Raw genomic sequence first — 26,616 nt, forward strand, 5'->3', positions numbered from 1 at the left:
TGCCCAAGATTATTTTTGTTTTTCTTTTCTTTCTTTCTTTTTTTTTTCTTGAGGCAGGGTTTCTCTGTGTAGCCCTGGCCATGCTAGAACTCTCTCTGCCACATTGGCCTCAAACTCAGAGATTTACCTGCCTCTGCTTCCCAAGTCCTGGGATTAAAGGCACAGGCCACCACTGCCCAACAAAGCCCAAGATCTTAAATCTGTGGGTTTGGCACTTTCTAAATTTATGTGGTGACAAATAATGCTACTTTGTGCAAAGCATACGTTTGAGCCAGAACACTTGTTGATCACAATAATAATGAGGGGTTTGGAGCAGCAGTTTCTGTGGGATCCTCAGTCCATGCTGGCCTTCAGTATCACTGGGCATTCAGCATCCCCAGCTGTTCCACAAGATCGTGGCTTTTTCCATACTCACCTGAGGTGTGTTCTCCTTCTGTGATGTTTTGACATGTGATTTGTTGTCCAGGCTGTGGTGATGAACAGGCTTCTCCACAGCACTGTGCCCCTGGCATATGTCCCCCTCAGGTGGTGACAGTAGAGAATCCTGGATGCATTTGGGGTAGCCTTTGCTAGGCGGACTCAGTTGCTCTGGTGATCTGAGTGATCACCACAGTGAGCCCCACGTGGCCAGAGACACAGAACTGCACAGTGGATAAAAGGAGGACTCCCAGGCAGCAGGTTGCTCACGAGTTCCATGGTTGCCATTACCAAATTTCTTGTTTTGTTTTGTTTTTTTAACCTTGAAAGACAAGCAATGGGCTAGGGATGCAGCCCAGTTGGTATAGTACTTGCCTAAGCTTGCCCAAGGCTCTGAGTTTAATCCCGGCACCACATAAATTGGTGCACTCCTCTAATGTGGTAGGTGGAGGCAGGAAGATCTGTAGTTCAAGGTCATCCTTGGTTACAGAGGGAGTTGAAGACTGTCCTGGAATACATGAGACCACATCTTAAAAAAAAAATAGGTAAACTGGTAGACTTTGGGCCTCTTAGACATACATAACCTTAGACTGGACCCATTGCCCCTGTGGCTGTAGGAAAGCAATTAGTAACTCTGGTGCCATCAAAGGGCAGCTTGCTCAGAGGGTGGTTTCTACATTTATACCAGTCCTGGGAGCTCAAAGGTTCCCCAGCTCACAGGGGCGGGATCACAGAGGGGGGCCACTCTGATGTACACAGTGGTCATGTGACAGGATGAGGGCTGTTCCCTAGGAGAGTGTCAGCCTGTTACCTCCATGTCAGTATACAGAGCATCTGACAACCGGTCACCAAGAGACGGCCACTCTTTAAATTATGGGGTAGCATTGAAGACTGTCCACAGCCACACGAGAAGCTGTGAGTTGTTCCTACCTCCCAGCATCCCATCCCTGTGAGGCTGTGTTCTCTCACGTATCTCTCCCAAAGAGCAGAGTGTGGCCAGTGGGTGCAGAGGCAAGACTGGGACCCAGCTGCCGAACTCAGAGAGACATTTATAGACCTGAAAACCAATGTCCCCTTCTTTAATAATTTATTTATGTTGGAAAAGCATCATACATACATACACACACAGAGATCTATATGTGTAAATGTATACATAAATGCAAACATAAATGCATATGTATACAAATATGTATTCGCTGCGATAAAATATGATAAACCCGTGACAGTTGTTTTAAAATGAGTACACTTCTCACATTTTCTTTTAAATTCAATAGCTAGTGGGCAGGAACTCTTCACAGAAGAGTTGGACCCAGTCACGAGTCCCTTAATGCTAGGAAGTCTGAATAAAGCATCCTGGGCCAGTTGTGATGTGTCCAAATGCACCCAGACACATAGATCAGTTCCTGTTTCTGACCTCTTCTTTTTACATTTAAAAAGTATTTAAAAAATATTTTCATGCAGTATATTTTGATTGTACTTTTTCTTCTTCCACAACTCCTCCAAGATCTTTCAACCCACACCTACTCAACTTTGTTATTTCTCTCTTGAAACAAAATTATAAAACCAAGAAAACAAAACAAAGCCCCAAAGACAAAAACTACCAAATCATAACCAAAACAGTATACACACACAGATACACCTGGATCCTTTTTGTGTTGACAACTACTCCTAGGCATGGGGCCAGCTAGAGAATGTGGTTGGTACGCCTGGTGACACTCTATTGAAGAAAATGGATTTTCCCTTTCTTAGCAGGAATCAACTGCAGATAGCTTCCTTTTGGGATGGGGGTATTGAAACAGGGACCCTTTACATAGCTCTAGCTGCCCTGAAACTCACTACATAGACCAGGCTGGTCTCATACTCACAGAGACCTATCTGCCTCTGCTAACTGAGTGCTGAAATTAAAGGTGTGTGCCACCACACCTGGTACAAATAACTTCTTGGTTCACGGGGGAGCCCTGTGTCTACTTTTCTACCATGCTGATATTTTGTCTGATTTAAACCTGTGCAGATCTTGTGTGTGCTGCCACAGTCTCTGTGAGCTCATACATACATTCTGTTCTGTCTGGAAGAACTGCTTCCCTGAAATCATCCACCATCTCTGGCTCTTACAATATTTCTGTCTCCTCTTCTTCATATATCCCTAAACCTTGAGGGGCGTTTGATAAAAACATCCCATTTAGGACTGAGTGGTCCCAAGTCTCTCACTCTCTATACATTGTCCAGTAGTACATATCTGTGTCAATTGCCATCTACTGTAAGAAGCGGTCTCTCTGATGAGGGCTGAGCAATGCGCTGATCTTTGGGTTTAGCAATAGTTCATTAGGAATCATTTTATTGCTATATGTTTTCAACAGAATAACTGTTGCAGGTTTCCCCTAGGACCTGTTCACTCTTAGGTTCTTAGTCTACTTTAGTAGGTATGCGTTCCATCTTAGAGTGGGCCTTAATGTCAGTTTATGCCACTGTTGCACCAGTATGCAAATTTCTGTTATAGGTCAATGGGGTTTATAGCTGGGTTAGAGTAATGATTATTTTTCTCCTCCTATAGTGTGTATAGTACCTTCCAGCACTATGAATAGTAGATAGTAGTGGTGAAACTTCTCTTTGGGCACTAGCTCTAATTTTTGAGGGTTTGATGGGATAAGGAAATGGTATCTGCAGCAATAGGATCTTACCATCAGGTTGAGGAGATAACCAAAATCACTGGCAATAGCCTGTAACATTTGGGTGGCTATGAGATCCCTTGGGTCAATGACTCAATAATATGTAACCCATTTCTGCAACTGGGGCTTTTCCTTGGTAGCATGAGATGTCTAGTTGGTGCATTGTCTCCCCCATTATATGGTATCTCCGCTTAAATCCCTTTTATATATTTTAGGATGCTTCTACTATAGTAGGTTTCCAAATGGCCTTTAAAAGGCCTTCAGTGTTAGTTGTCCCTCCCATTTTCCCTCTTATCCCCTGCCCTATCTTGTCCCTCCTCATTTAATTCTCCTATTCTCGTTCCCCTTTATAACTCTATATCCTATTTTCCCTTCCTTGGGATAGCCCCACCTCCCCTCTGGTCCCTTGCAAGTTTGTGACTCCTGTAGAAATTTTAAATGAAAAAAAAATTGTACAGCTAAGGACACCCTCATTCTAGCAACATGGCAGCCTATAGAATTGGGGAGGGGACATCACCAGTTAAACATCTGACAAAAGGCTTAGTATCTAGAATATGCATAGATCTAAAAAAATCTGAACATTAAGAAAACAAATAATCCAGTTTTTGAAACAGAGTATAGACACACCTTAGGGTTTTTATGATAAAATATGATGGCCAAACACAGCTTGAGGAGGAAAGAGTTTATTTAGGCTTATAGTTTCATATTACAGTCCATCACTGAAGTCAAGGCAGGAACTTAAGTGGGGAGCCTCATACTGTGAGATCTCCAGCTTGAAATATTAATAGTTGTTATCTGTACTTATGTGGACGTTACTAAAATCCCCAAAGGAAAACTCACTTGCTGTTGACTCTAATCAGCAAACAGACCAGCACATTCAGGAGAAACCCAGCTTTTCCTTTATAACTGAGCAGGGTTTTAATCTAAACCAAATGAGGGGTGGCCACAGCCTGGAGAAAGGAATGCAGGTTGCTGTATCAAACACTCTTCATTTAAAAAGCGTATGAACTTAGCTTAGGAATCTTTTCTTTAAAGCTCATTAGAATCTTTTTAGGGATGTTAGCTAGCAATAAAGTTAATTTTCATGTTTTAGTTTTCTAGCCAAGAATTGCCAAAAAACTTAAGAGAGAGGAGACTGAACAAGGGAACAGCCTTCACAATGCGGCCACTTGCCAAAGCGATAGAGAGTCCGGGATTACGTTAATTTTTCGCCTTTTATAACTTGGCAGCCGTGTGGTGATTCTTCGCCAGATGATTAGGAGAATTATCAGCCATTGTGCCTGCCTGAAGGAAGGAAGGCAATAATGTTCTGAAAAGGAACAGGAAACAGGAAAAAAAACCATACAGGACTCCCCTGGGAGATTGGCATGTAACAGTGTGGATGGTGCTGGACACTGAGGACAGGTCCTGAAGCTGACCAGAGACCATGAGTCAGGTGACAGAAGGCAGTGCCTTGGTTTCCCCTGCACGGCTCACAGGTGTTGCCCATCACAGGTTCAGAAGAATGTGATGGTAAAGATGTTTCTGTCTGACTAAAGCGGGCCAGTCTGAGAGAGCCACCATCTTCAGGTCCCTGCAGGTCTCTGCGTTTACATACAGGTTCCCTGGGATGCTCGTATGTTGTAAACTCAGCTCTTTCCCACTTACACACTTGGCTGTCAGTCATTGTGGAAAGATTGCTAGAGGGGATCGTTGCCCCTCTGCTTACTCTTGGCTCTGCAGGAGTTCTCTTACGGCCCTGTGCCTCTCTCTGTAAACCTTAGGCTTCTCTGGCAGTGGAGAAGGCCTCTACCAATGAGGAAGTGTGTGTATATGCTCTTTAAGTCCTTTGGGCATCCCCATTGAAGGAAGTGGAAGTGTGCCCAGTTAGGGTACCCTGTGCTCTTCTGACTGTCCTTGATACTTCCTGATATCTGTGCATAAGTATGAGCCCTGGGCAGCCTGACATTGCGGAGCAAAGATGAGGGCCCTGCTGGGGAGGGAAAACAGCGTGTGAGTTCACATGCAGCGCTGAGTGCTCAGCAGTGGCTATGCTCGGCACTAACGGGTGCAGGCACGCCGGGGGTCCTGCCATGCTTCTGTTTACCTCACTCCCAGCCTTCCCCCAAGACAGCCCTCAACTGAGTCTTTCCATCCACCCCTTAAACTTGTATGTGAAACATTCAGGAACTCCTAAGCGGCTAGTCAGCCTTTCCTTTTTGCGTTTTCTCCTTCCTGTGACTTTAGCTTTCCTACACTTAATTTGACGTAGATTAAGTGCAGAATAATTATATCACTGTTCATAAGCTAAGAAGTCTTAAGTTGTTCCATCTGCCAGAGGAGCCATGCTTGCCACCTTCTTCCAGCAGGGGGCAGCAGTGCACTGTGAGAGTGTGGCCATTAGGGTGTGCAGCACAACACAGGTGGCTGGCTGTGCTGCCCCAAGCTCCTTTCCTCGAGAAACAAAGTTTGGGTAGAAATGCATTTTTGTTAACTTTGTGTGATTTTAGTTTCCCACTTAGGAGAAAATGCTGCCTTGGTTCTTTCTTCCTGGGTTTTCACAGTTCTCCAGAAACAAGCACAGCTTCCTGAGAGGCTGGCCCATCTCTCCTCATTGTGCTCTGGACACTGGGGTGGTAGAACACTTGAGGAACTGAGCAGCCTCCCCTCCTCCCAGCAGTCCTGACACCACACAGCCTGGGAAGGAGGGGGATGGGGGGGAGCTGGAGTCTGGTGAATACAGCCTGCCCTACACCGTGCTTCGCTTGACTTTTCTTGGTGACTTTTGATGCCTCTGGGTGGTGGCAGATGGAGGACCAATGTGCTCTGTCTGGCTCTCTGGGGAGCGTGCCTGCAGAGGAGAGGAAAACAGTCCTTTCTCTTTACATGCAGACTCTTGCTCTCCACCTCTGGCTGCCAGGTACGGGCTCTTCTCATATCAGGTGGCATCCCAGTTCTCTGTGGACTCCAACAGGGGCCCACTGAAGGACAATTCTGAAATGTCCACCAGGACACAGTGTCAGGCCCTGAAGATCAAAAGCTCTGTCCCCAGGACCCACTCACAAATCCATTCTCGTTAAAGAGCAGATGTTAACTTGAGGTTCTTACACCCCACAGACTCTTCTTAGACCCTAGGAAGTGCTTTGTTTGCCATGTCACTGGAGTGTTAGGAGTCCACCAGCATGGAGCTCTTGGGTAGGAGAGGTACAAGAGCTGCCACCTCTTCCCTGGGTACAGTGCCCTCCCTGGATGTGGCACCTTCCTTGGGTACACGCCTTCTCTAGGTCTGGTGATTCCCTGCGTGCGGCACTTTCCCTGGATCTAGTGCCCTCCCTTGTGAACCCCGTGCCTGGATACAGCTTCCTCCTGGGTTTGCTCCTCTGGGTATGGTGCCTTCCTGGTGTCTCCCATCCAGGAGCTCTTCCACCCTGTCCTCTCAGAGCTGAAAGTCCCTGGCTCTGATCATAAGGCTGTTTCCTTATCCACTCGCACCCCACCCCCAAATCCGTCAGGCTTTCCAGGGATGGGATGGGCAAAGGCGGCTGGCTCCCATTATCAATGGAAATCCCAAGGTTTTAGGGAACCAAGACCCAGGCATGTATGTCACACGCATCACAGCAGCACGGGATTCTGAGGCCTCAGCATGGCTGCTCTCTGGGCCTCCAGAAGCTCAGGGAGCAGCTGAAGTATGCTGTGTGGCTGCCAGAGCTCAGTGAGGGCTTGCTGTGCAGCCACGAACGTCCCACAGCAGGCCAGGGAGTGGCGGAGGCCATGCTGCCCCCTGCCTTTGGGAGTGGCCAGTCTCTATAGACAGGTTGAAACTGGTTCATTGCTGTGAGAGGACCAGCCCGTCAGAAAGAGCTGCTGTGCCCTCCCTGGGTGTATGCTTTCCCTGGCTGTGGTTAAGATATTAGTACCTGTCTGGGCCGCTCCACTTGTAGATGCCGCTGTGTATCCCCATACATGGTGTTCATTGTCTGTGCTGGAGCCTGTCTTGGCTCTGGGTGAGGATTGTCCCCAGTCCCTTGAAGATGACATATGCATCTGCCTAAGGTCCTAAGGGTTCTGCCTCTGACCCTGGCATGGCCTTTGGTTGCATCAAGGTTCACAGAGGCCCTGCTGATTAACTCGCATGTCCATGATTTCTCCCTCTCAGCTTTATGAACAGGCGGGCAGTGTCCACGAGCCCATACCTGGGGAGCATCTCCAATGGCTACGCCCACCCCAGCGGGACAGCATTACACTATGACGACGTTCCCTGTGTCAACGGCTCGGTGAGTGTCCTTTTGTTAGAAGGCAAATTGCTAGTTACTTCTGTCCTGGAGTGCCTAGTTTTCCATTCTAGTGAACTGAGATGGAGAATTATACCACTGCTCCCCCAAACCCTGGTCTCTGACGTGAACAGCAGGTCACGTGATCCCTAGTGGACAGCTCGTCATCACATACAGCTCGTCACCCAAGATGGAAGCCGGCGACTTAAGTTAAAATAAATAGACGGAGCTGGAAGAATGTTCAGTTTTACAGCTGGCGTCAGTCAGACACAACAGTCTACGTTACTCTGACTAGTTACACCCAGCACGGCTGCAGCCGCCACCCTGCCATCAGACAGAGGCCTGGAGCGGCTGCAGGCGTGCTGGCGTGGAGCACTCACACACGAATGCGGGGATGCTGTGTGGCAGCTTCGCTGTCAAGCAGGCCTCAAGTATGTCCATTTAGCCTTAGTTTTTATTTTTCCCTGTTTTGTCCAATGTTTCCAGATCATGAGCAGATCCCTGCTGGGCCTCTATTATTTGGCTGGTGGTTGGGCACTGTGTACCTCTGTTGGCCTGACCCGTGCCTGCCTGTGCAGTGAGCAGGTGTGGGAGAGCGTGTGTGAGAAACTTGTTCTAAGAGGAGCCGGTATTTCTTAAGAGTTTCTCAACCTTCTTTTAAATTTGCGTCCTTCCTGTTCCCGACTTTGTTCTTTCCCCAATATTCTGATGGCAGGAGCCAGGCTCCTTTGTGCACTGGGAGTCCTCCCGGTGACCTCTGTTCTGTGGCCCTGTAGCCCTGTGGACAGTGATGTCTGGTGAGCACTGTGAGCAGGGCTCTCAGCCCACCCTGTGTGTCATCATGGTCCCCAGCCCCTTCCCCTATTCTTGCTATTGCACAATTTTCAAGGTGAGGCCTGGTCTCTGTGGCCTCCCTGTATCCGTGTAGCCCCAGCACCATTGTGTGGGACCTGCTCCTGTACTCCAGAATCTAGGGTATCTAATCTCAAAGGTATGCTGCCATTCCCAGCCTGTGGCCTCAGCAGCCTTCTGCAGGCCTTGCCTTCTAGACAAGGCCTCCACACAGCCACACCACACACACACACACACACACACACACACACACACACACACACACACACACAGGAGGTGAGCAAGGTATTGCAGGGACTTGATGAATCATGCCATGCTCATATGTCCGGGTCCCCTTGGCAGTTCAGACACCATGCTGGCTCATGTACCCTCAGTGCTTCTTCCCTGGCTCACCCATGGTTTGATGTGGAAAGAAACAGCTCCGTGCTGAGGAATCTTCCCTACATACATGCACTGGGCCCTAGGAGCTGAGACATATGCCGTGTGTGCGCGTGTGTGTGTGTGTGTGTGTGTGTGTGCGTGCGTCTTGCCCTTTTGTTTCCACATGGCATCCCTGCTCAGGTTTCCTCAGCCTGTCCTGTGCGCAGGCCTCTGTTACTACATGACTGCATTTTGGAAGCTTCATTTCCGGGTTCCATAAAGTCCACACTTTATGACCAAATGCCCAGAGTGTCAGTACTGTTTCCCCTGTAAAAGTTCAGCTCATTCTGCACTCCCTTTGATTCTTTGCGAGGGAAGGGCTCTGCACACAGTCACTTTTATTCTAGAAACTTCTGTGGGATTTCGTCACTGTTTACTAAGTATTCCACATGACTTGATCCCTGCTATTTTAGGAAAATGAGAGTCAAGTATAGACCGTTGCATATCTGTGGGGCTGTCACTGCAGCGCTCCACCCTGGCTTTTCTACGTTGTGTTAGGTTGTGCGCTTGTCCCCAGCGTCACAGAAATAGACACTGATGTGGCTGCAGAGGACACCCCCGCCCTGGGATTTTAGGCCTTTCCTATTTTTATAACAAAGGGCTGTAATTATAGTCTGGCAAGAAGGAGCGCTGCAGGAGAACATAAAAAAACAGGCTGAAATGGGCAGAATATATGAATTAATATTTCCTTTTATAATACAGGGCAATTTACAAAGACCTTTAAAGCCTGGGGGGATCTGGCAGTAGTTAAGAGTTTGGGCTTTCTTTATAGGTTCCTGCCAGTGCTCTGGAGTCCGTGTCCTGAGACATGGCTTTGAACTGTTAACTCTGTTCAGCTCCTCTGCTAGCGTAATGCCATTGTTCCATCCAAGTCGGAAGCACCCTGCATTCTACGGTTACATGACTCTGTCTTCAGCAGGCTTTTTTGGCAATGGCAATCTTTCTCAGGTGCTCAACTGTGGAACTTAGACCACGCTGACCTTGATGGTGAATTTGTCGGCCACAAGGCAGCACGGATGAACTCAGGGTGTTCTTGATGTCTGTCACATTCCTCCAGCAGCCTGATTTGCCCAGCTCTGCCTTTCCCCAGCTGTGTGAGCTGCCTTTGGCTCCATTTCCCCTGCTTGCTAAGTGGAGTAAGTGATAGATAAACCAGTGTGTCCGAACCACAACAAGCGCCAGGGCCCTTGATCGTGATCTCACGTGCCTTCCCGTGCGGCAAAGAGCTCCAGGTGCTGTCCAACTCCCTGACCTTATTTCCTGTGCATCAGGGAACTTCCAAACTCCATGTCTCTAGGGCTAGCAATGCCAGCTCAGTACTCTTCAACTGACTCTGCGAACAATTTAAGGACAGAGAAACCTTTCTTATGACTCCGAAGGCAAAGGGGCCCTTATGAAGCAGCCCGTGGTTGTGGGGGTTGTGCCTGACCTGTGTGTGTATGAGTGACTGGCCATGCAGAGCTTTGGGGGGCTGCTAACATCTCACTGTGCTGATCTTCTCTGTCCTCATCTGGCTGTATGTGTTGCAGTGGGACGCGGATGGCGGCTTTCCTGGCTGTGGGAGCAGAGGCCTGGCGGAAGAGGTGCTTTATGATAACGCGGGCCTCTACGATAACTTGCCATCACCAACTATCTTTGCTCGCTCCTCTCCTGCTGACCGGAGGGCATCTCGGCCACCTGCTGACAGGCTGTCCTCTAACCACTACAAATCCCCCACCTCCTGCAGCCCACCCTGCTCCCCACCTGTCACTAACACCTCTTCTGTGGGGAGGGCGTCTCTCGGGCCACACTCCCAGGTACAGATTGCGTTCCCGAACTCCCCGACATCACCAGTGGACCTGCAGTGACCATATACTCACCTCCTCCCACACACCAAAATGTTACAGTCTTCAGCCATAGCCTACTTCACAGTTAGCCACGGAGGGACTGGAGAGCCATTTGGGACCAGCTCCCAGTTTTCCTGGCTCACCCACCTCTGCTCCTGGAGGATTCCCCAATGCACTTTGAGAATTACGTCAAAGATTATGAAAAGAGGCCATGCAACTTTCCAGAAGGTTCTGGAATGGCAGGTTTCTCTAGAATATTCTACCTTGTGTATAAGTGAGCAATGGTTGCCCACAGGGAGTGGTTAGTTCCTGTCTGTAAACATGGCCCGCACCACGCTGAGAGCCAGTGTGTTGTCTGGGAGACAATGACGTGTGCCCTCCTGTACCTGTGTGACAGGGCTCTGACTGAACCCTTGTTTGCCCATGCTCTGTGACATGCATCAGCCTTTCAGAGCAGACATATGAACTGCCTTCATCAATTTTTAACCTAAGCATTCTGTATGCTCTGCCTGGAGTCCTCTCGGCCTCACACTCTGGGAACGTAAAGCAAGAGGCTAGGCTTTCCACGGTCCGTTCCATTCAGTTTTGAGAAAATAGCAGACACCAGGCAAGGTCTAGGCGTCCATGTAGTGGTGACTCACTATTGCACTCCAGACACTGCTTTGTCTGAACCGACACGGAGATCTTGCTGTGGTAGCACAAATATTCAGATGTTATCCCTGGAGAGTCTGACTCCAGGAGTTAGAGGGGTGTGAGCCGCTGGGTGACCAGTGTGAACTCCACCGGCCTCTGCCAGTGTCATCAGGATCCCCGCCCAGTTCTGGCCAATGAGTCCTACCTATGTATCTGTCGGTTTGCTGGTATCATAGCTGTCTTTGGTTAGCTCGGTAAATATGCCACCTGTGCATGTGGAGTGTCCTCTCACTAGTCAGGAATCACATGATGCATGGCATGGCACTCCCACTGTTACCCAGCCTAGTCTCTGTTCCAAACAGGCTGGTCATTCCTTTGGGAACCTGTTGGTGATGAGGCTATGCACTCAGAGAACTCCTGGTTGCCATCTTGTGCATGGCTGTGCAGTATCATCAGGAGTCCTAGAAAGATGCCAGTGTCTTTACATTTTTAAGCGAGCAACCAGAGGTTCGGGAAGTTTTGAAGGGCAGGCTCAGGGTCCCCTAAATGACAAGCCAGAATTGCAGCTAGATCAGTATGCAGCCCCACACTGTACCTCCAATGGAAGGAGAAGCAGGCAGTGAGAGTTGGGGATGACAGCACCTGGGTGTCAAGTTTCCTCTCTCTCGAGTTCACTGCCCAGCATGCAGTGTTGCCTGCCGCGTGTGAAGCTGTGCCTTGAAGAGTCGGCAGGGACTGTTGAATTTTTTAAGCCTGTAGCTGGCTAAGGCTTGTATATATTTATGATATATTTGTCTCTTGCAGCCTTCCTCAGATGATTCATCAGTGATCTGAAAGGAGGTTATGTACCCCATTATTGCATCGCTCAGTTAAGGGCAAGAACCTCCCTGCACAGCCAGACCCTTTCTCTAAAAATAGCCCAATAATGGAAAAACAACTTAGCTCTAGCTAGACACAGTGTCTCAGGCTCTCAAAGGTTCTGCTGCACACCTGCGCATGGTCACTCAGAGCTGCTCTCTATCCAAAACTTGAGGCCCCAGCAGAAACATAGCATCCTTCCCATTGCAGACAGACTTTCTGGTAGCCCTGGGTGTCCAGCCTTCATTGCTGGGAGTTTCCCATAGGGGCATCACAGAAGCCCGTTGACTGGAAACTGAGTTGGTTTCCTTTGCCCTCTGACCATGCTAGTCGGTTGCACTTAAGAGTCAAAGACTAAAAGAAGTAACTTTAGGTAAAAGGGTGCTTTAGCTTGATTGTTTTTAATTTTCTCTGTGTGTTTCAACAGTTGAAGAGCAAAAAACCTCCAGTGGCATCTAATGGGATTTCCGTAAAGGGGAAGGTTCCAAGCAGCCAGCAAAAAAAAGTGGATTCTGCAGGTGGCGTGAAACGGACAGCATCAAGTGAGTTCCCCTTCTGGCTCCTTGCTTCCTGCTTTGGTGCAGTTGGTCAACTTGAGGCTGGCTGGGCTACTTCTGTAGCAGATACTGAGCTTGAGGGTGTGCTGGGAGGTAGGGTAATGTGCTTCCCCCTCTCACTGGCCAGGATCTCTAACCCAGCCTCTGTGAATGTTGCTTGGCTTTTTGGTATGACATTCAACCATGAGACACTGGGACTTTGGTCCAGGAGACTTCTGTTTGTGTCCCTAGAACACCAGTGACAAAGTCACATAAATTGAAGGCAGCCGCTTCATCTGTCAGACGTGCAGGTGGCTGAACACTGGGCTGATTCAGAGGAAAGGGAGGTGCTGGGCACCGAAAGCAAAGTGACCTGTCACAGCAACCAGCACCTTCCATCCCTGCTGACCTCTGATAGCTGTGTCGCCAGGATAGGTGCCATGCACCCCATTGTGCAGTGAGGGAAGTACCCCCGAGTAGAACAGGACAGCCAGAGGTCTCACAGCAGACCAGGCCTTCCGACTTCAGAGCCGACTGTATAGACCAAACAGAGGGAGACACAGCCTGCCTGGGATTCAGCAGCTCTCCTTCATCTGCAGCTAAAGTTGAGTGTGCTAGCTTCTTGAGTTTGTGTTTGCCCTGCCCTCATTGCATTGGGTGGTCAGCCATTCAGCCAGCCTGCTTGTGGGATGTGTTTATTCAGGACACCCTGCTTGTTGCTGGGGATATGAGGAGAAGATCATGCTAGCTTTAAAACGCAGGCCTAGGGACTGCAAGGGGCTCTGCTGGTCCTGGAGCTCCTCCATCAGTCTGAGCCAAGCAGGGAAAGTGTCCATGCCAAATCATGGCCAGTCAATGCCATCCGGGATTCCTGTCTGAGCATTCCAGTCTGCAGCCATGCATTCGGTAGACCAGCCTCAGGGATAGTGTAGATAACTAGCTACCTTCACCTGGAGTCCTCCACACCCACCTGGTGCGGGAGAGAAAAGGCCTTAGCCCTGCCCATGCTGGTATCTGCTTCAGAGTCAGAACAAGGGCACAGAGAGGCTATCCTTTTCCATAGTCAAAGCATGGATGAGCCATGGGACTTGAGCAACACTTGGTTGCTTCCGCCCCAGGGAACCTTTGCATTCTTGACAGGAGCTTGTCTATGCCTCGGCTTTCAACTCCGCATTTCAAGCAGGCAGGTCAGGAGCCTGTCGGGCTATCTCCTCATTGTCGCAGACTTCCTTGGCCCTCTCTTTGTAATTTCATTCCCCGATGCCTTGGGTGTATTTATGCTCTTGTTCTTAGTGTTGTTTGTTCAGGGAGGTGCAGGAGCTAGAGGGATGAGTCGGCCTAAAATGCCTTGTTAAGCAAGATCTGAATCCCACGCGGGCTCCTTCAGCCAGGCGATTCTCATAGTGCTCTGCTTGCTTTATTTTATGGATGATTTGTCCCAGTATCTAGTGGGACCTTCAGTAGGGAATGTTTTATTAACTTTGGTGACATCTAATGGAAACAAAAGGGAAAAATAATTGCATCCCATGCTTTTGCCGAGTTCAGCCGATTGCATTATGGTTGTATAGTTGATTGCATGGGGACTACACGGCGGGGAAATTTATAAGCTGTCATCTGTAGGTTTGTTGGGAGATGTATTGGTGTAGACAGGGGAGTTTGTACAGTTTGGCACAGAATTTCCTGGAAGTGCCTTGGTTTCACGAGACACAGTGGTTATCCTTGCGTTGTGAGTCTGGCAATGTCAGTCTAGGGGGGGTCTTTTTGGTGAGGGAAGGGATGTCGACCAGACATAGGAAATGCCCAAATCTCTACGAAAGTGGTCAATTATGGTAGAGCCAGCTCAGGGCAGGTACTGTATGAGCAAAGCCGCTGGCGAGCCAGTCATCTCTAGCTGTCATGGGGGCTGCCTGTGAGTGTCTGCTCCATGCCAGGCATCTTCACACACAGTTATCCGTGTTAGGGAAATGCATCTACTTTTAAAGACTTGCAAAACAGCCCTTGTCCCTCTATGGCTTCTACTCTGAAACAGACAGACCTGTAGATGGACGGTGACAGAGGGGCAGGGGGAGTGCAGCCCCCAGATCTGGTGAGTGATACTGTGACTAGAGATGCTGGAAGCCTCACAGCAGGCTCTGGCCAGTCATGCTAGGTTCTCCAGCCCCTCAGCATCTTTTCCAGAGAGGCTTTCCCTAAATTCCTATTGGGCTGCTTTAAGTTCCCCACAACAACACACAGTAGCCCGGAACTGTATTGTAGGCCAGACTGTGGGAGTGTGGGGCCTGAGTTCAGCGCCGTGTGAACGGCTATGTGCTGGCAGCCAGGTTGCTGGTTTTCCCCCGAATCTTTTACTTATTCTCTCATTCATTTTTCATTCATTCATTCATTAACTATAGCAGCTATTTATAAAGCATTCATCTGGGGAGCTACGTTAAGTGCTTTGTAAATATTAATTGAACTCTTACAGCCGCCCATGAATGACCTGCTCTTATCCCATTTCACAGGAGGAGAAACAGGCACAGGTTTGTCCTAGGTCACAGGACTCCAAGATTGCCCTTTGAATAGTAGGTCTCCAAGCACCATGGACTGCCTCTCTGTCTTTTCATTCAGCAGAGACGCCCTCCCTATCAGAATCTCAGGCCAAGGAGATGTCTTTCCTCCAGCCAGGGCGAGGCGTTCTTGTAAAACAGAAGTGGGAACAGGGAGGCTATCCACATAGGGAGAACTACAGAAACTCTAGAACATATTTTTAAAATCTATTTTACTTTGTGTGTTTTGCCTACATGTTTATCTGTGCACCCTGTGTATGCCTGGAGACCAAGGAGAGCAGAAGAGGGTCTTGAATACCCCTGGAACCAGAGTTACAGATGACTGTGAGCTGCCATGTGGGTGCTGGGTCTCGAACTCTGGTTCTCTAGAAGAGCAGCCAGTGCCCTTAACCACTGAGCCATCCCTCCAGTCCCAATAGAGGTTATTTTTGACCATAACAGATATGCTGTTCTAGTTTCATTTCTTTTGCTGTAACGAATACACAGAAACAATTTCGGGCTTGCAGTTACAGGTTACAGTGTGTTACTGTGGAAAAGTCAAGGCACCTCACACTCAGATTCAAACGCAGAGAGAATAAATGCATGGCTATCTGCGTGAGGTCATGTACACAGCCAGCTTCCTCCACTCTCACACATTCCAGGGCCCAGTTCGTGATATGGTGCCACGCACATTGGGGGTGTGTCTTCCCATCTCAGCTAATAATCAAGACACTTCCTTACAGACACGGCCATTGGCCAAGCTGATCCAGATAATACCTCGTTAAGATGTTGTTCCCAGATGATTGTAGACTGTGTTGGGCTGACAGTTAAAACTGTCCAGGTCACTGCCTGGCCAGGTTCCAGAATCATTGCTCTGAGCCTTATTGACAATTATTTGAAAGCTGAGGGGAGGAGCACTTGGAGGGAGGAGCCTTAGAGGGAGTCCCCAGTATTCCTCTCCATTTGTAAATGTGCAGATCAAAGTATTAGAGGAATTGAGGCACGTAGAGTCCCTGCTCGTAACCCCCCTTTCTCCTCAAGACCAGCCAGGAGCAGCTCTGTGGTAGAGCGCTAAGCAACAGACCTTGGCAGTCTGACCCCTCTGGATGCGCTAACTCTTGGTACTCCTTATTTAGATGCTGACCAGTACAAATACGGTAAGAACCGGGTGGAAGCAGATGCCAAGCTGTTACAGTCCAAAGAGGAGGAGCTGCTGAAGAGGAAAGAGGCCCTGCGGAACAGGCTAGCACAGCTCCGGAAAGAGAGGAAGGACCTGAGGGCCGCCATTGAAGTGAATGCAGGTGTGTGTGGTGGGAGTGGGAGTGGGAAGCTCTGATGGTCCATGTGCCTGTGTCCCCTGGAGCTCTAGAGTTCATCCAGCTCACCTTTAGACCTTTGCGCCACAAGGTAATATTGCCCTCCTGGGGTGCTGGCCTTGTAGGGAGCCCAGGGCAGCACAGAGTTGGCTGAAGAGTTCCATCATAGGCAGGAACTGTGACCTGCCCTAGTGAGATGCCAGCAATTTCAACCTCAGCTGCTAAGGGCCAAGAAGGTTGGCAGGTTTTTTTTTCCCTTGTCTGACTCAGTGTTTCTTCCGTGGAGGAAGCAGCCACTGGGCTGGAAAGTTCTCATAGAGCTTTGCCTAGGAAGAAGCAACTCTCTATTCTTAGAAAGGCCTGGGAGAGCAAGGCTGTACCTGGTTTTAGGGATCAGGGAAATGACTGTATTAGTGATCCTGAAAGAGGGACAGCGAGCAAGGTACAGCTCTCAGGGTAGTCACGTCTGGGGATGAGTGGTACCCAGGCCCAGGCTGTGCCTTCCTCACCAGACCTCCCATCTTCCCTTGTACCACTCCCCCCCCCCCCGACAGAGGCACAACTGACTTTTCAGATTTAGCTTCTACCAGCTGAGAAGGGAGATGCCAGCAGGTGGGGAAGCCCAGAGGGGACCCTGGCTTCCAGAAGGCTTCAGTGCAGGCTGAGGCTGGTACATCTGCCCATCCTACTTAACCAGAGTTGAACTCTTTCCAAATTATGGCTGTTTGGGGAAGTAATTTTGGGAGCAGAGACCAAGAAAGGAGGTACAGATGGGCCCATTAGGATAGTCTGTGGGACCAGGTTGGGCGGGGTGTCAACATCAGACTATCTGAGAGACATGGAAAGCCAAGTCTATGACATAAGGGAGCGTGGTGCATGTTGATCAGCTCCTCTACTTCCTGTGTCAAAGCACAGGACAGAGATGCAGAAAGGCCCCAGCTGTGTCTCTCAGAGGCCAGGCTCCCTGTGCCCTGTGGTTTGCCCACCTCGCTGACTTGGTTTTCTTCAGTGTCCATCTCTGTGCATTTTCTGCCCAGCTGGTCACTGCATCAAATTTCAAATAAATAAGTTAGCTGGCAAGCCCTGGAGAAATGTATGTGGAGGCCTACAGAGACATGGGCTATGTTTTCCAACCACAGCAGCAGGTGCAGTAGCCCACATGCAACTGGTAGAATTTGAGACCTCCTTATTCAGCTGCCCAGTCAGGGGCCCCTTTGGACACCATGCCCTCTGAGTGAGTGTCAGGAAGGTCCTTCAGGCTTCTGAGTGAGATCAGGCTGTGGGCAAGACCTGGCAGAACTCAGCTATGTCAGCTCCTCTGTGAGGTGACCATGTGTCCCTGGGATTTCAGGCAGGAAGACCCAGGTGGCCCTGGAGGACAAGCTGAAGAGGCTGGAGGAGGAGTGCAAACAGAGGGAGGCCGAGCGGGTCAGCCTGGAGCTGGAGCTGACCGAGGTCAAGGAGAGCCTGAAGAAGGCCCTGGCCGGGGGCGTCACATTAGGACTGGCTATTGAGCCCAGGTCAGGGACATCAAGTCCACAGGTAAGTGTTCTGAAGGCACAGCACAGGGAAGTGCCCCATGGTCTCTCAGGCAGTTTCCTCACTACCATGGGTGGTGCCCAGTGTGTGGAGACACTGACCTCTATGTTCACCAGAGTCTTTAAAGGCGGAGGACATGGCTTTCTTTTGCATGGTTAGTTCTGACTTGATGCCAGCTTGCTAGGCAGGAACTCATTCCCATGGCACTCCCTGACAATGCCACCAGGTCTCTAGAAGCCACGGTGACAGTAACACGGTCTCTGCCCCTCAATCTGGGGCATGAATGAGAGTGCCACCTGTCAAGTTGGAGCCCTTACCTTTAGTCATGGCTCCTTGTCCTCAGCTGACACTGCCACTGAGACTTTCTCTTGTCCCCACTGTCCCCTGACCAGGAGTAAGCCTAGCCTCAGAGGCTCAGAACTGGGTGGGCCATGCTCTGCCTTCTCCTGTGTCACTATGCACTGTGGTTGTCATCACCCCTAGCACTGGTGGCAGCATTCTGTGTGATTATAACCAGCCCTCTTCCTCAGAAGAGTAGCGTGTTACAGGTGCTTCCGCTGTAGACAGCTACTGCCTGGCCACCCTAGGACACCCTCTTTGCACAGCACCTCCACCCAGAGTCAGTGCTGCCTCTGAAGATGTCCAAAGAAAGATCTATGTTATCCATACATTGAGCTGGGAGTGCCCCAGTCAGTAGCCTTCACAGGAGTTCTGGGCCGACATCCTGCATGTCCCAAGTGTGTTTTCGGTGTTCTGTGTTGTGTGATGATAACATGGTCTCCCCGGTGCCATGCTTTCCCAAAGGACAGTTTGCAATCCTATGTAGAAGAGCCAGCAAGCCAAAGCCAGGTCCAAGTTAACTGAAGAGATAAGCTGATTCATTTTAAGCTTTCCAGAAATTTCTCTTCAGCATATGAAAAAGTGAGAATGGTCACAGACCCTCAGTGCCATTTGGGGGTCACTCATTGCCTGTGAACCCCAAGCTAATGCTGTCTGGTCCTGGCAGCTTCTACAACAAGGCCTGACCCTTTTGGTAACAGGCAACTCCAGGAAGCATTTGCAAACTTAGGAAGAAGCACCATGTGGATGGATAAGCGAGAGGTGGTGAGGGCAGTAGTGTGGGCCCAGAACCCTGCCTCTTAGTTTTCCATCCCTTGGCCTCAGCTTTTTTTTCCCCATTAAATGCATTGTCAAAAGGTGCTCAGGCACTGTCTGTGGTGGACCTTCCTAGTTTTGTCCATTTCCAAATCAATTTCTTCTTTACCAAACTGTTTTCTCTGAGAAATACCAGTGGTTGAGAACCACCCCTCACACAGGGCTCTCCTCTTATTAACAGTCTCCTGTGTTTCGGCATCGGACTCTGGAAAACTCTCCCATTTCCAGCTGTGATACGAGTGATGCTGAGGGGCCCCTGCCTGTGAACAGTGCAGCCGTCCTGAAGAAGAGCCAACCATCCTCAGGCAACTCCCCTTGCCGTGGGCACGTGCTGCAGAAGGCCAAGGTGAGCCTCCCTGCTGAGCCAGATTCCTGAGCTCAAAGTGAACCCCACTGCACTTGGTACTCAGCCTCTTCCAGTTCCCACATGCATCCTTAGGGACTGGGGTTCAAAGACAACCACCAAGCCGGAACCCCCAGAGCTTCAGGTCACCTCAGAAGTGGACAGGCTCTATCCTTTTGGGCTTGTCCTCCTTTGGGCAGCACAGACTGGGCTGAGTGACCACAATGTCCTTTCCAGCACTTACATGCTGTGATTCTCCAAAGAAGAAAGATAAAAGCCAGAAAGGTATTTCTCTTTCTAGGCTGTCCCCAGCACCCTGGCCATCAGCCAGCGTCCCTCCTCTCCTGCAGTTAGGGAGAGGAGCCACCAACAACCTTTGCCATGATTAAATCGTAGGGATTCTCAAAGTATAATTTCCAGATGACCAGAGCCAGCACTTCTCATCCATGGTGACGGAAGCAGTTGTAGGTTGAACTGAGTTGGCCTGGGGGTGGGACATGAGTCCAGATAGTGTCCCTCTGTTCTGAAGACGGAAGAGACTGAGCATGAGCCCTGTGAGTCTCAAGATATCACAGCTGGCATCAATGTGTCCTTCAGCAGCCTGAGCCCCTTGCTCAGGAGTAAGAAGCATTTTGCTTTCAGCAGGACAGATTGCATGCAGGGCGAGGACTGTGCTATGTTCTTAGGGTGTCCTGGAATGGTGGTAGGAACTGTGCTTGCCCGACCTCTCAGTGTGTGTGCTTCCCCAGCAAGCACGCTTTCTAGAAGGCTCCATGGGGAGCCTTAGTTGGGGAAGGTTACTGAGCTGGCATTCCAGTGGCTTCCCTGAGCATCCCTCAGGCCTTCTTAGTCTATAGCCATCTTCTCCTTTGCAGAGGACCACTTTGCCTGAGCCATGTTAGACTGGAGCTGTGCGATTCCCCTCCCAGTTTCTTTACCATCAGAGAAGGTGGGGAGAAGTCAAACCATGCTGTAAAAAATAAAAATAAATGATTCCTTGGCTCAGGCTTTTCAGCCTTATCCCCTTCTGATGACAAAGATGAAATCTATGACTGCCAGAGTGAGACACAGCCACCTCCAGCCAGTGCCAATCCACATAGGAGGGAGGTCACTGCTTCTGGTCCCAGCTGCTGCCAGTGCACAGATGGGAGGTGTGGATGCTCTTGTCACTGTGGCTAGTCTCTCACACAGCCTCATGAGTGGACTTGAGCAGGATGCCCCTAGTGTCTGAGGGGCCCCACTGGACATGAGGTCAGATTGGGGACATACTGACTAGTTTGAAAAGTCTCTTGGCTTTTTCTAGAATCAAGAGTTCAAGTGTAATTAATGACTAATGGCACCGCATTGGCAGAAATAAGAACCCTAATGGAGCTATTGGCAAAAACAGAAATACGCACAAGGGGGTGGAGTGTGGGGGATGGGGTACTGCAGGCTTGGCTGGTGGCTCGGTTCTTTAGAGGGATATGCCTGGCCAGATTTCCCATCTCAATCTCCCCAAATATCTCCATGGTGACTGAGAATAGGTGCTGAGAGAACCGTGTCTAAGGATAGCATTTAGGGGCTGCTGCCACCCCTGGTAGCTACTGTGTCCACTCCTCCTACCCATTCATCCATTCACCCACCCATCCACCCATCCATTCACCTACCCATCCACCCACCCATCTATCTATCTATCTATCTATCTATCTATCTATCTATCTATCTATCTATCCATCTACTCACCCACCCATCCACCCATCTATTCACCCACCCATCCATCCATCTACTCACCCACCCATCCACCCATCTATTTACCCACCCATCCATCCATCTACCCACCCACCCACCCATCCACCCATCCACTCACCCATCCATCCACCCACCCATCCTCACATCCATTCACCCACTCATCCACCCACCCATCCATCCACACTTTCCAACTTTCACTTTCTTTTGGTAAAATAAGCAAAGCTGTCCTGATCTATTGAACATTTCCAAGTGTGTGTCTCATTGGCATCACCTCCAGAACTTCATCTTCCTAGACTTTGTCCCCAATAGACCAACACTGTCTTCTTCCCATGCCTCTGGTACCCACCATGGTACTTTTTGTCTCTATGAACCTGACTACCTTGAACTTGCACATAACTAGACTCAGGTCCTATGAAGTCCTTAAGTACATGGTATCCTGGAGATCCATGATGTACCAGGAGTCATTACTCCCTTCCTTGTTCAGCTTGATGAGTGTCCCGTGTCCAGAGGCCACAATTCCCTATTTGCCCCTGCCAGGTACTTGGATTGTGTTTATCTCTGACTGGCTATACAGAAGTGCATGTACTGTACAATTATTTTGTTCAGGGGGAACCTGCATTCTGTTGTTTGTGACTGAGCCCCCACACTGTGTAGGGCCATGGTGGCTTGTGGTGGCCAGGATCAAATCACCTGTACTCACACACCTCTCTTCTCCAGGAGTGGGAGCTGAAGAATGGGACATAGAGGGAGTCCAGCCGCACCCAGACAGAGACTGCGTACTGCCACCAGCCTCATCCGTGTGCCTCCCAAAGTGGCCTGAGCATGACTTCAGAAGTTTGGACTGAGTCTGACGCTGACCCTTGGCCAGCGTGCGTGCACGCTCTCTACTGTATGACGGTGCCCTTTAGGAAAATTTACTTTAAGACTTTGGTGTCCAGATTTGCTTGTTAGAAAGCAGAAACAAAAGGGGTTGACAAGTTGTTTTGAAGTACCCTCTGGCAGACGGGGCAGGTATGGTTCTGAGGCTCTCAGCTCAACCCTAGCTTGCAGCCATGGACCATGTGCCCCTGGGAGATAGAGTGGCCCAAGCCTTTCCCATGTGCGGCCAGAGTCCATACATCATCCTGTTTGCCAGAGAGTCCTGCTCTACAGTAGCATGAACTCCTTGTGTCTCTGCAGCACCCCCCTCCACCTGTCCCCTTGTCACTGGAGGTAAAGCCATGAGGAATAGTGCTGAGAAGTGATTTTTAAGGTTTGGTTTTATTTGGGGGCAGACACTTTTGTTACCAGGATGGAAAAGTCATTCTTTTTGCTAATGTTTTCTTTTAAAGAAAATGTCCCTTTTTATCACATGATAAGCTTAGATTTTAGGGACTTTTCAGAGGCCCTGTTTCCCATTTTATGATGTATTTTGAGAGGCAGCACTGAGCTTTTCAGTCCTTGGCTAGCAGTTGCCCCTTCGCCTTGACCTGAGACCCCTGCCTCCCCTACTGCCGGGCAGGAACTCCTCAGCCCAAGAGGTATACTGGTCACCGTCTGCCTGTAGATCTAACAGTCTGGGCTGGAGCTTCCTTTGGAAACAGAGCAGGTTCAAGAACCCATAGTCAAGTCTTGACCACCTTTGAACAGAGACAGATCCTTCCAGAGCACCTCCCTCCCCTTTATAGTTGAAGCCATGGCTCACAGGTGCCCTCCTGTGCCCAGGTTCTGACTAGGTGGGTCTCCTCCCCTCCCGTGCCTACCTCTGTGCACTGTTTCTTGGATAGTTCATTTGCTCAATATGCCCAGCCTATAGCTCACGGATGGGTCTAGCCTCTCTATCCTAGGGGTCTGAGAGTCAAACTGGCTTTTTGGGCTTCCAGGATACTGTCCAGACCTTTCCACCATGGGAAGTTGAAGGCAGTGAGGGGGAGTTAGCCATCCCCGCAGACTAATTCGGGGCCAATTATACACAGGCAATGGGCTTATTCCCGAGACTAAGAACCTGGTGATGTGATGTCGGAGGCAAGCCTTCCCACTCCAGTGCAGAATGTCCTCAGCACACACAGGAGGAAAGTTTCCCAGGCACTCTGTAGAGGTTGGACTTGGTCTCTGGGCAGCCTTCATGGTTAGGGTCTATGCTCTGTGCTTCAGCCCTGATGCAGCTGTCTTAGAGTCACCAAAGAGCAGCAAGGTGGTCACCAGTGGACAGGGACACCACATCAGACGTCTAAGCTGCTCAGCTAGAGGTCCTCCCTCCTCAACTGTCCTACGGTGCTTCACTCTTGTGCCTTCCTCCACGGGGCAGTTAGGATTCTGTGTGGACTAGTTTCTGCCAGGGAACTGTGGAGAAGGACCAGGAAGAGGGATGTAGCCTTTTCACGAGCAGCAACTATGGGAGCCCTTGGGTCATCACAGGGAGCTGTGACCTTTTCACGTCTCATGACATTGGTGCTCTGAGAGGAAAGAGTTTGACCTGCCATAATCTGTTGCCTGTGGGTCTCAGAGCAGTGCTTTTGGCCACTCTGATGGCAGCCTGCTTTGCCAGTAAAGTTGTGCCAGGCTCTGATTGTTACCAAAACAAGGAGAACACGCCCAACTTAACATCCAGTTCTGGCCAGCATAGAAGGACGTCTGTAATGGTGCGGGGATGTTAGGAGAGCCCCATGTCCAGCAAATATGCCAGATGGGTTTGTCCTGATGAACACAGTAGCTCCAGGTCCTGGTGTTTATGTCTTGTGCTGAGAAACCTAGGCTTGTAATTCACTCTACCCTCATGGATCCTGTAAGTTCCACTGAGCCATCTAAAGTAGGTCCCAGGGAAGGCAAAGCTCCCAACACAGGGTTCTGCTGTCCTGTATTCCCCTTAATGTTCTTAGATTTGGTCAGAAAGATAGTTTAAAGCATTTGCTTCAAAATAAGTTATTTATTTGTATATGTTCAATAAATATAGTTTTAATTTATATATGTACATATTGGACACCCATGAGACATCCGGTCAGGATGCTCAGTGCTCTCATTCTGTGACCCTCCCAGAGCCACAGGCATGACCCCAGCCAACCATGGCATAGGTCTGCTTCATGTGGAACCAGGTGGGCAGAGGGCCGAGCCATCCTCCTTCTGTGAGCTGTTGGGTCCTCTGGACCATGGGAGGTGCCCCACCTTTTGGGATCCCTCTTTGTCCAAGGCCATAGTGTTTCTTGGGGTCTACTTTTGTCACAGTTTGGCAAGATGTCACCAGCTTTCATAGTCCCCTCCACTTTTGTGTCTGTTCACTATCCCTTTGTATACAAACATCACGCTGGCCTGTGGGCTTGCTGTGGTCCCTGGCTGGGGCACGGGTGCGAACACTCACTCTCGCACAGTCTCATGTACCAGTGTTCTTCAAGGGTGAGCATGGGTCAGCCAGGATGACCTGTGAGCTGGGTATGGACCCGCTGCACTCAGAATCTCCCAGAATCCTTGCTGCTCTCCTGCCTCGTGCCAGTATCTTGTCTCTTCCCTATGCATGCCTTGGTACTGGGTGCTGCCTCGCCCAGCTATCCCCCTCATTCAGCCACTTTCCCAGTTTGTTCTTGGCTGTTTCTTTGTCACTAAGCCCACACTGAAGGACTGGAGAACTGGCACTTTTGGAAAACCCACTTTGAAAAGCAATATCCCAGGCCCCTAGGCCACTAAGGAAGGCTTAGCACCCACTGTGTGGGGCTGGCAGTTCCCCAGTTATAATTCACATGCAGGCAGCAGCAGGAGTGCCCCTGATCTCTCCTCCCAAAGACAAGGGACAAGCCTCCCCTGCTGTTGATAACCACCCTGTGCCACCCTCTGGGGATACCTGAGCCATGTGAGTCCTCCACCCACACCCAACCTCACCAGCACACAGGATACCTCCAAGGTCCATTCCCTGGGTGTGGCCACATCAAAATGATTGACTGCCATCTTCCTCCTCCTCTCCTTCCTTCTTCTAAAGTCATTTTAAACCAGAAACATTTCAAATCCATGACATATTTTTAAATTAACTGAATGTCTGGGTCCTGTCCCCACTGACGTACTACTAGCCACACCAGAGGGCAGGTTTTCTACTGTGAAATAGACTGAAGATAACAAGAACACTCCTGTGCTGTCTACATACTGCTCAGCCCCGGGAAGAGGCTGAAGCCATGTGTGGCCACGTCACTGGTGTGGGAAGCCCGCTCCTTCTTTTTAAGGGACACCCTTTGCCAGTAGCTGGGAACTGTACTGGCTTTGGAAACCTCTACTTCCCACACACCAGATTGGATTATCCTTTCAAAGTGGAGTCTTCAATTCATACTTCTTAGGGACCAAAGGTGTTTCTAATGTGATAATGTTTTTAATTGATTTTCTAACAATGGTTTGCTTTCCATTTTAACCCGTTTTTACATTCTAGGTATTTCAAATGAACTGCTCGTGGCTCCAAGTTGTAAAATGTTTTCACGTTATGAATGTAATTATTTCCTTATTGTATTTTTTAAAAAAACTAAAGTCATATTTAAAATAATCTTGGGAAGACACAGGCAAAGCAAAGAGAAAGTGTTTTTTTTTTTTAGTTAACTATGTTGGTAGCCCATTTGAAATGACTGTAAATATATTTTGATTGTTCAGCTCAATGTATTTAATTCAGAAAGTAAAAATTTTTATGCAGAGAGACTTGCAATGAAAAGAACCCTAGTTTTCAGCCCATTTCCCTCATTTTGTAGTCACTTCATCCAACTTTTCTGCTTTACAAACTGATTTTTCTACTGTTGTAAGTATGTACCCATCGACTGACGCCCATTGGCGGGACTCGTTTGTGTTTTAATAAAGTTGTGCTGTGCGGCCCAGCCTCATGTCCTCCTGACCGTGGCTCACAGTGCAGCCCAAGACGTCCAGAGTTGCCTGAGTCGTCATTTCCGGGGACATCAGAGGCCACCAGACAGGTGGGAGGGGCTGTACATGAGAAATCCCTCTGCTTTAGAGGATCCTTGGGCATACTTTTGAGTAGTTTGGTCTGTGGACCTGAGTATTTAACTCAGTAGACACTATCACTACCTCCTTACCTCCCGGCTCTGTGCCAAGTGCTGGGAACAGAAACCAGTCCCCTGAACTGGAAACTGCTTTCGGGGAGCCCGCAGAACACAGGTGTACTCTTCCAGTGGAGGTTCCATAGAGATGTAGGGAATCTTAGGTGAGGTGACTAACTTTAAAATCCCTTTGTAGAGTTCTGAGAGGTGTAGGGATTATGTAAGCTGGGCAGTAGCTGCTTGCTGCCCAGTGTGGGACAAGGAGACAGGTGGTGAGGGGAGGGCTGGGGTGGGCTGTGGAGGATTTGGGGAGATGGTCAAAGGTCCTGTAGAGAGGAGTAGGGTGCCTTACAGGCTTCTCGGGGCCTCCACAGGTACCCTGTCAGCTGATGGCTGGCTAGTGGGCAGAGAGCAGAACAGATGTGGGAACCAACCCAGGGAGGCCCCGCCTGCCTCAGGGGCTGTAGTCAGTAACTTGAGCGACACTGTGGAGGAAATGCCCAGTGGGGAGCATGGTGGCCACAGGCAGGAGCTAAGTCTAGGACCTACTACCAG

At 49.6% G+C, this 26,616-nt stretch overlaps 1 protein-coding gene across 2 annotated transcripts in view; it reads left to right on the top strand.

Moving 5' to 3' along the window:
* Positions 1 to 25,924, top strand: part of LOC121459744 (actin filament-associated protein 1) — a 116,260-nt gene extending 90,336 nt beyond the window's left edge. The window contains exons 12-18 of one of the 2 annotated variants that reach the window (XM_041669726.1): positions 7,219 to 7,336; positions 10,135 to 10,401; positions 12,350 to 12,464; positions 16,120 to 16,284; positions 17,651 to 17,841; positions 19,175 to 19,339; positions 21,782 to 25,924. In XM_041669726.1, the coding sequence (XP_041525660.1) occupies positions 7,219 to 7,336; positions 10,135 to 10,401; positions 12,350 to 12,464; positions 16,120 to 16,284; positions 17,651 to 17,841; positions 19,175 to 19,339; positions 21,782 to 21,808 (1,048 nt within the window). In that variant the 3' untranslated portion in view covers positions 21,809 to 25,924. The remainder of the gene's footprint in view (positions 1 to 7,218; positions 7,337 to 10,134; positions 10,402 to 12,349; positions 12,465 to 16,119; positions 16,285 to 17,650; positions 17,842 to 19,174; positions 19,340 to 21,781) is intronic. The other variant, XM_041669727.1, reaches the window with a different exon arrangement.
* Positions 25,925 to 26,616: the final 692 nt, after the last annotated feature.

This window comes from Microtus oregoni, unplaced genomic scaffold (assembly GCF_018167655.1).
Source record: "Microtus oregoni isolate MIOR12 unplaced genomic scaffold, Mior012 000019F_ref0000042, whole genome shotgun sequence".
NCBI lineage: Eukaryota > Metazoa > Chordata > Mammalia > Rodentia > Cricetidae > Microtus > Microtus oregoni.